Here is a 9,399-nt window from a genome sequence, read left to right as displayed (position 1 = left end):
TGTGAAATTTAGGGAGCCCTTTGTCTTCTCTTATTACATCCCATATCTTTAACTCCTTGTTTGGGCTCACAGGTACAGAAGTTTGTCTATGAGCTAATGAAAGCACATTCACACCTCTGCTCACACCACATACAGCACAGCATGCGCTGAAGATTATCAGTGTCATTAACAAGATATTGGCGCTCACGCTCGAGTGAATAAAACAAGCCATGAATGACACAGCAATTCCCTGCTTCTGTAATTAGACCACATATGAAGCCATATATTAGACTGTACCTTGAAGTTCTCAATAGAATCTTCTCATTTTTTAATCTTCTAATTTCATCTGATCTTTCATTGTTGAAATTCTTCCAAACATTCCTGGTTCCAGATCTAGTCAGACTGCAAAACTAACCCACAATGGCAGTGATAACTTTATTTACACAGCACTTTTATAAATACTCTACAGTGAAATACAGAGTAAAGCACATTAAAAACATTGTTTTTATGTAAGTGGGCTTTTTTCTTTTAAAAAATCATAGATACAGTTTGTAACAATAGCTGCCTGTCGTGTGGAGGGCCTCTGGGCCCAAGGCCAACCTTGTATTTAATTAAGTGTATGTGGTGACAATGTGTATTTATTGTGACATAAAGAAATATTTCAGTGACGTTTGACCTTTAGGTTGATGTTATCTCCACTTGCTCTTTAGCAGGGCATGGAATCGCTCACTTCCAGCTGATGCCAGCTGTCAATAAGAGGGCCGGGGAAGTTATCAGAATGGAAATAATCTCAGCTCTTGTCAGCAGCTGTTGACCCTCCTTTTATCTCTTAACCTTTCAAGGAGCTGTTATTACTGGTGCTAGTGGCTGGCTGTGATGAGTGCTATGCATAATGTATGCATGTGTGTAAGTTGCACATTATTAAACAGTATTATATTGTTAAAGTTATACAGATGACATTTAATGGGACTATATATCAGTAGGTCTTATACTTAACAGAGTTTTAATGCATTCTTTGTTTCTTTGTTATTGTACATATCATATCATTATTATGACCTAAAGTAAATCGTGCTACAATGTTGAAGGCAGTTAAGCTCCGACTCCACAAAGAAGCAGGGACATTCTCACTTGATAGGCTGTGGGATAATATCTGTCACTCTCAGGAGATTTATGTGAGACTGAGATCAGTGTGAGACCATCATCTGCTACAGTTGATCCTGGCTGCAAGCAATAGCAGCACCCTGAAAGCCGTGGCTGTTCTTCTCGATCAAGTGCCGCATTCTCGGCAGGAATTTCACACAGTTATCTTTGTCCTCAAAGTTACAATGCCATTTAAACGGGGCTGTAACCGTGGGGCCAGCTTTTGCTAGCTGCTGCCTGATAATGGGAGGTGCCTTTTACAGTAACCTTTGCACAACACGACCGATTCAGTGCGATGCTGAGGCCTCTGGTGTCATCATTGCCTTTCAATGAATCTCAAGCATGTCACCTGTGGCAGACCTCTGTCTGTGTTACTCCGCACTTGTCGCCTAGTTGAGCTCAAATGCTTATGCTCTTTATTTAGACCGACTTACTCAGTATGTGATGTCTGTTTTTGTTACCACAATGCTCATTCTGTGATAACTACACACAATACGATGCCTCTCCCTAAGCTCCTAGAGTAATTGAGAACCATACATAACGTACTTCTCTAAAATATCTCCCCAGATACGTTGTGTGCCGTCTTTTGTGTTTCAGCAACATCCTTGGGATGGGAAAATATTCAAAGGATGCTTTTTTGCTCTAAGCAGGGATTACATGGTTACACATTTTTCACTAAGGCTTTATTTGGGGTTATTTTCACATTTTTTCTCATTTCTGTTTCCACTGTTGTTTCAGTTTTTAGTTTTTGTTGCAGTTAGCGTTTGTTTTTGGTGGGTTTCGTAATTATTGTTATCTAAGGGTGTTTTTGTAAATTTGCACAATCTTTAGAAAAATAGATAAAACATAAAAACTACTTCTGGCTGCATCACATATTTGTTTTGCTAGTTTTATAGCAGATACTACAAACTACACGCAAAGCATTTTTTATAATAATTGTTTTAAATTGCTAAATTACCTTCGTAAGTACAAAATTTTGCTTCAGTTAGTTTTCATTGTTAAAGTTATTATTATTAGTTACTATTACTACTTATTATTATTTTTATTTAAATGATTTTTTTCACACCTAGTTTATAGTTGGGTTTGAGACACTACAACTACCTTGGGTTTCAAGCTGACTTACTTACGTTTCAATCTGTAACTCACTTATTTCTGATCATATCAGATTAAATTATTCAAAAAATACACAAACAAACAAAACTGATACATAATAACTCACTTAAATCGCCTCCACTCTGAATTTTACCAAAAAAAAAAAAAAAAGATAAATTCAGTGTTGTCATCTACTTGTCTTACACTACACTGACACAGACATACATAGGGGGTTTTAAAACAGGGGGGGTTTCTAATTCCTTTTTTATTAAAAAACAGGATAGCACTACTAAGAGCACGCCAAGTACAAGAGTTCATCCAAAAAGTCTAAAATATTCTAGAAAAGTTGATGACAGGACAAAACTTTTTTGAAAATCTCATGTATGTGTGGGCAGGGCCTTAATAAGGATTTCTTGATCTTTGTATTTTTTATCTAATTTTATTTAATCACCATGTATAACAGTGATGTGCAGAAAGAACAGCTTTTTGTTAGTATGTGTCCTATGATGAATATATATACATCTTAAGGTTTTACTAAAATACATTTTTGGTAAGAGTTTTTAGACCCCTGCAGGATCTGTGTAATTGACACAACATTTAAATACATTTAAACATTCTTCACCCTGTGCTAGTTCTGCCTGTCTTAAATGAGGATGCCTCTGTTCGGTACGACATGTATTGTTCCTGCAACACAAGCACACTTAAGGGATGATGACAAAGGAATTCCTCCCCATGTCTATTTAAAGATTGAATTGTGGTCCCCTGGCTGCTTGAGGATACCTATGATTAATCACGGCACTGCATGCACGGAGCTCCTAATATGGCCTCGTTGGGAGACTCCATCACTGATAAGACTCTATCCCGCTGATTTCTATATTACCCTCCACCACTCATTAACCACCTCCCTTCACTAACTCCCAGCCCAACCAGACACAAAAACATTCCTGGGCCTTAAAGCGCTCCTCCATATTTGGCAGAGGGGCTTTGCTTATAAGGAGAGCTCATGGTGAAACTCCAATAGGTCACCGTTCTATCTCAAGGTAAGGCATGAGGACGGGTGCTCACAAACAGAGAAATTAGATCTTGATGCTATGGGCTTATCTGTGCCGCAGACCAGTCTCACCATTTTCCATTATATCTTTCCTCAGGACCAGTACACCTCAGTCTTCTCAGTAAGGATAAAGGTAAGCGTGTGTCCAAATGGACACTGGAGAAAAATGGAAATATTACGTTATGTAAAAAATTTAGGAAAAGAAAAATCTTTATCTGCAGCATAAGTAATTTGTCCCTTTTTGTTGTACACAAGGTGAAAAATGGGTGATGCTGCCATGAAAGAATTTGGGGCAGCGGCCCCTTACCTGAGGAAGTCAGACAGGGAGCGTCTGGAGGCCCAGACTCGCCCGTTTGACATGAAGAAGGAGTGTTTTGTTCCTGACCCCAGTGATGAATATGTGAAGGCTTCGATCACCAGCCGTGATGGGGACAAAGTCACTGCTCAGACTGAGAAAGGGAAGGTGAGTGATTTGTTGGCACAGCTGCTCTTTATACAGCTGGTTTCCTAACTAAGACCAAAATGGTGTGAACTTATTTTTCCTCTAACAAATGTAGTATAGATACAACCAGAACAGTCTTTTTCTCCACGACACAGCTGAGCTCAACAGCTGAATTTTGTTTATTTTGTCAAACACACTCAGAAGCAAGAGTACAATAAAAATATATTTCAATCAACCTTTTTCCACTTAGGATAAACTTTGACACCTCAAGGTAATTATGTGTACCATTTTTAGGACCAAGTAGTAAAAGGTACAGCTTTACATAATTTCTTCTATATTTTGAGATGCAATTTCAGCATACAGTGGCTGTAGCTCAGGAGGTAGGGCAGGTCATCTACTAATTGGAAGGTTGGCTTTTGGTCCCTGGCTGCTCCAGTCTCCAGTATGCATGCCTAAATATCCTTGGGCATACTGAACGCCAAGCTGCTCTCTGATGTGTTCACAGGAGTATGGATGTGTGTGAAAGTTAGATTTTTCTTGGGTGTAGAAAAAGTGCTTGTATTAATCGGTGAATGAGGCTTTGAATGCTGAAGTAGAAAAGTGTTATATAAGAAATTTACTATTTTACAGCCTCTGTTTGGCTAAAACACACACACACAAAGAAAATATGTAAAATATTTATTTTTTCCTTAAATGTTAAGGTTCTTATGCAAAGTGGATTTATATGACTCCAACAAGTTCACACTGTAGCCTTGCAGCTGCGAGGATCTGCATTAAGAACTTCCAGACTAGCTGGTTAACTCTAAGACATGAAACGGATAAAGCTTTGAGTCAACAACAAGAGCCAGTCCAACCATGAGTGCATTTATGTAATGAATGGGTACTTTTGCAACCTTTTTAACAAGCCAATTTTTGTATTGTCACATTAAAGTGGATAGCCATAATTAATTATGTCTGTCAAAGGTACAGCAGTCCTCCAGTGTACTCCTGTTCACCAAACCGACTTAACTGGGTTATACATGCTTTTCTTCGTTTTGTGCTTTTCTTCTTTTCCTCTCAAACTGTTTGGCATAATTCATCCTAGATTGATAGATCTCCTTCCTACAATATTTTGGAAATAAGTCCATATTAAGACCTACTGTGTCCTTTTTTGCAGACCGTCACAGTGAAGGAGTGCGATGTGCACCCTCAGAACCCGCCAAAGTTCGATAAAATTGAAGACATGGCGATGTTCACCTTCCTCCATGAACCAGCTGTGCTGTATAACCTCAAAGAGCGTTACGCAGCGTGGATGATCTACGTGAGCTGACAGCACAACACACTAACTGCCCTCCCACAAATTCTACATATTTGACACTTTGCTCTTCTCTTTTCACCAACTATCAGACCTACTCTGGGTTGTTCTGTGTGACTGTCAATCCCTACAAGTGGCTGCCAGTCTACAACCAGGAGGTGGTCGTTGCCTACAGAGGAAAGAAGAGGAGTGAAGCTCCTCCTCATATCTTCTCCATCTCTGACAATGCCTATCAGTACATGCTAACTGGTAATTTACCTTCCATTGTTGAAGCATGTTGAAATTAAAATAAGATTTTGTAGTAAGAGTTGTCCTTATACGTCCTGCTCTTTTACAGACAGAGAAAATCAGTCAATTCTCATCACGTAAGTCATTCATTTTGACTCTGTTTGTTTGATCTTGGTAATTACAGTAAATCACACAGTGAGAATTGTACTAAGTGCCATCTGGAAACCTTTCAGTTTTTGCTGACATGCTCAATGGTCTACTTAACCACAGGAATATTAGCTTAAGTGGTGCTTTGTCAGTTTAGTATGTAAATGAAGTCCTTGAACAGAAGATCTTAGTATGGTATATTGGAAAGATTTAATGTTGGCATCATTTCATTAATTTAATAGGGAAGAAATTCAAAAGAAGGCTTTAAAATGTCGCTAATATCTCTAAAACAGTTAATACGTATTGCATATTCTAATGAACTCATATAGCGCTTTTCACTTGTTGCCATAGACAAATTAAGTACAGTGAGAGAGGGTGGCTTATTATAGAGATGACTGGATTGTCTACTTGAGTTCAAGGCGAGGCAACGGGAATAGGGTCTGAGTCCATTCTGGCTTGCTTTGGTGAGGGACAGGCTGACTGTAACATTTGCAGGCAACACTGTCATCTGTAGTGAAAGTGGGAGCTGTTGGAAGAAAGTCTGGAGAGGTGTGGGTGAGTGAGAGCGAGACAGGCGGAAAGGTGAACATGCAAGGAGAAGAGATAGCGAAGGCAGATGAATTTAAATACCTGGGGTCAACCATCCAAAGCAATGTTTTTGTGTACAGGAGAGGCGAACAACAGAGTGCAGGCAGGGTGGGTGGAGACGAGAGCCAGGGGCGATTTGTGACAGAAGGATTGCAGCAAGAGTGAAAAGGATGGATGAAAAGGACCTGCTATGATGTATGGTGAATAGCTTTAGGTGGCAGAGTTGACAATGCGAAGATTTTCTTTGGGAATGACCAGGATGGCCGAGATTAGAAATGAGCACAGCTCAAGCTAAGCAGCTTGGAGACAAAGTTAAAGAGGTGAGACTAAGATGGTTTGAACATGTGCACAGGAGGGATGGTGGATATACTGGAGCTGATGTGCAGGGAACAGCCAGAAGAATAATGTGTCCTGTTTGTTTGATCATTCTATTTGTGTTTTCAGTGGAGAATCTGGTGCTGGGAAAACTGTCAACACCAAGAGAGTCATCCAGTACTTTGCCAGCATTGCAGCTGGAAGTGGGAAAAAGGATACAGGCTCTGAGAAGAAGGTTTGAATCTTCAATTTACAGGATGTAGAGCTTTTCCTGCAGTGTAAGTGTTTTGAATAAAGGTTTTGCTTTTTTTTTCTTAGGGTACTCTGGAGGATCAAATCATCCAGGCTAACCCGGCATTAGAGGCCTTTGGGAATGCCAAAACCATCAGGAATGACAACTCCTCCAGATTTGTAAAGTTTTGTTGATAACAGTAACTCATTTGATTGTTTTTTTATGCTTAGGCTTGTACTGTATCTATTTGTCTTGAGTTTAGACTAGTCAGTAATCAGGCAGAATGAAACTCATGCTTGGAGTGTTACCCTTATCCCAGATTTTCAGGATTGAAATCTATGTGGGGCGGCTCACCTTTATCACTTTACTAGTTACACTTCCGTCACTACCTGCAGTTACCATGTTTCACAGCTTGGTGAAGTTGTCATACTTCTGAAAGTATAATGTGGTTCCTAAATACTCCCGGTATACAGTAATATTCTGACACTGCCCAAGGCTCTTAATGTTTTTTTTCCTTCGTACATTGCAGGGTAAATTTATCCGAATTCACTTTGCAGCCAGTGGGAAGTTGGCCTCTGCTGACATAGAGACATGTAAGTCCCTTTCCTGTGCTTTCATCCAATTTATTTCTATGTTCGCAATGATCAGCTACCTACGTAATGCAAACATGTTTACAGATCTGCTGGAAAAGTCCCGTGTCACCTTTCAGCTCAAGGCTGAGAGAGATTATCACATCTTCTATCAGATCTTGTCTCAAAGGAAGCCCGAGCTTCTCGGTAAATAAAAACCTGAGTTGCGAGAACCAGCAACAACACTCCTGTAGAACTAAAATGAAAAATCCAACTTTGGTTCTCCTTTTCAGAGATGCTGCTCATCACCAACAACCCTTATGATTATGCCTTCATCTCTCAAGGAGAGACAACAGTAGCCTCAATCAATGATGCTGAAGAGCTAATGGCCACTGATGTGAGTAGAAATGCAACAATAATCTGCACCTGCGCCACTATTAAGTCATATTAGTTCAATTAATACTTTGAGTGTTCTACATTTAAACCTGACAGGCTGTAAATTCAAATAACACACAAAAAACTTTCACTCCAGATGTCAGCTTTAACTTTATATTTCTTTTAGGAGTATTTATAACCGAGTATCATTAAATCATGAAATGTGAGCGAATACAACTTGAACAGACTGGATTAAATATCTGATGTCAGATGACAGTCCGAGTTTAATGCAGGATTTTGAAGGCTCAGAGAGCAAATACCATGTCATCCCTGGATCTTCCCTGTAACTCTACACTGTACACTCTGATACTATGTAAAAATAAGTAAGAAACACCCCTTTTCTAATTTAGGATGCCTTTGATGTGCTGGGCTTTACTCAAGAAGAAAAGAATAGCATTTACAAGCTGACTGGTGCCATCATGCACTATGGGAACATGAAATTCAAGAACAAGCAGCGTGAAGAGCAGGCAGAGGCAGATGGCACAGAAGGTGAGAGGAGCTCTTTCAAAGCCTGAAAGTTAAACGTGTCTGTATCTGATGCTTACATTGAAAGAATTAAATTTGCATGTTTTTTCTTCAGATGCGGACAAATCCGCTTATCTGATGGGCCTGAACTCTGCTGACCTCATCAAAGGTCTCTGTCACCCAAGAGTCAAAGTAGGAAACGAGTGGGTCACCAAAGGACAGAATGTACAGCAGGTAATAAGATGATCAACAGCTGAATAAGGTTTACATTATGGGTTTATCTGTAAATTCTAAAGCTACAGGGGGATTTCTGCATTAGGTGTACTATGCTATGGGTGCACTGGCTAAAGCAGTGTATGAGAAGATGTTTCTGTGGATGGTGGTGAGGATTAACCAGTCCCTGGACACCAAACAGCCCCGCCAGTACTTCATTGGTGTGCTTGACATTGCTGGATTTGAGATCTTTGATGTAAGAATCCTCAATTCAACAACAACAACAACAACAACAACAAAAGAAATAACACAGACAGAACAAACACTAGTATTAACAACAAGTATACTGTTGTCACTTTATTTACAGTTCAACACCTTTGAGCAGCTGTGCATCAACTTCACCAACGAAAAACTGCAACAGTTTTTCAACCACCACATGTTTGTACTGGAGCAGGAAGAGTACAAGAAAGAGGGCATCGAATGGACTTTCATTGACTTTGGCATGGATCTGCAGGCCTGTATCGACCTGATTGAAAAGGTGAAACACTGTACAATTACATGTTCAGCTAAAACTAATGCAAATATAGTCCTTAACAAACACTTATACTTTCTGTCCTTTAGCCCATGGGTATCATGTCCATCCTTGAAGAGGAGTGCATGTTCCCCAAAGCCAGTGATGCCACCTTTAAAGCTAAGCTCTATGACAACCACCTGGGAAAATCCAGCAACTTCCAGAAGCCCAGAGTTGTCAAAGGAAAACCAGAGGCTCATTTTGCCCTGGTTCACTACGCTGGAACTGTTGATTACAATATCAACAACTGGTTGGTGAAGAACAAGGATCCTCTGAATGAGACTGTTGTGGCATTGTACCAAAAGTCGACCGTCAAACTGCTTGCAACTCTCTTTGCAAATTATGCAGGAGCTGACTCAGGTAGGTTTTAAAAAATTACTAGCATCTTAGTTTACAAGTGATTATTAAAGCATCATGTAATAAGCTACTGGCCCAACCCTCCCCTGCCCACTTTCCCACAAATAACAACTGTATCTTACAGCTGAATCTGGTGGGAAGGGCAAAGGTGGAACCAAGAAGAAAGGTTCTTCCTTCCAAACTGTATCAGCTTTGCACAGGGTAATATCAGTATAACTGTACATGTTATAAATTGGTTAATAGAAACATTATTCCTGAATTTAGGACCTTAAAAGTCATTT

General features: G+C 39.7%; 1 protein-coding gene across 1 annotated transcript in view; it reads left to right on the top strand.

Annotated features, from left to right (window-relative positions):
• The first annotated feature begins 3,131 nt into the window (after positions 1 to 3,131).
• Positions 3,132 to 9,399, top strand: part of LOC102297239 (myosin-6) — a 15,854-nt gene continuing 9,586 nt past the window's right edge. The window contains exons 1-17 of the mRNA XM_042227095.1: positions 3,132 to 3,251; positions 3,360 to 3,395; positions 3,518 to 3,725; positions 4,861 to 5,004; positions 5,091 to 5,247; positions 5,336 to 5,363; positions 6,406 to 6,511; positions 6,595 to 6,687; positions 7,038 to 7,101; positions 7,186 to 7,284; positions 7,371 to 7,474; positions 7,863 to 8,001; positions 8,093 to 8,211; positions 8,297 to 8,446; positions 8,558 to 8,728; positions 8,812 to 9,121; positions 9,243 to 9,331. Coding sequence (XP_042083029.1) covers positions 3,525 to 3,725; positions 4,861 to 5,004; positions 5,091 to 5,247; positions 5,336 to 5,363; positions 6,406 to 6,511; positions 6,595 to 6,687; positions 7,038 to 7,101; positions 7,186 to 7,284; positions 7,371 to 7,474; positions 7,863 to 8,001; positions 8,093 to 8,211; positions 8,297 to 8,446; positions 8,558 to 8,728; positions 8,812 to 9,121; positions 9,243 to 9,331 — 1,974 coding nt within the window. The 5' untranslated portion in view covers positions 3,132 to 3,251; positions 3,360 to 3,395; positions 3,518 to 3,524. The remainder of the gene's footprint in view (positions 3,252 to 3,359; positions 3,396 to 3,517; positions 3,726 to 4,860; positions 5,005 to 5,090; positions 5,248 to 5,335; positions 5,364 to 6,405; positions 6,512 to 6,594; positions 6,688 to 7,037; positions 7,102 to 7,185; positions 7,285 to 7,370; positions 7,475 to 7,862; positions 8,002 to 8,092; positions 8,212 to 8,296; positions 8,447 to 8,557; positions 8,729 to 8,811; positions 9,122 to 9,242; positions 9,332 to 9,399) is intronic.

This window comes from Haplochromis burtoni, unplaced genomic scaffold (genome assembly GCF_018398535.1).
Source record: "Haplochromis burtoni strain Fernald_Lab_line unplaced genomic scaffold, NCSU_Asbu1 Contig_243, whole genome shotgun sequence".
Taxonomy (NCBI): Eukaryota; Metazoa; Chordata; class Actinopteri; order Cichliformes; family Cichlidae; genus Haplochromis; species Haplochromis burtoni.
Note: the sequence above shows the minus strand (reverse complement) of the source record. Positions and strands in the feature narration are given on the sequence as shown.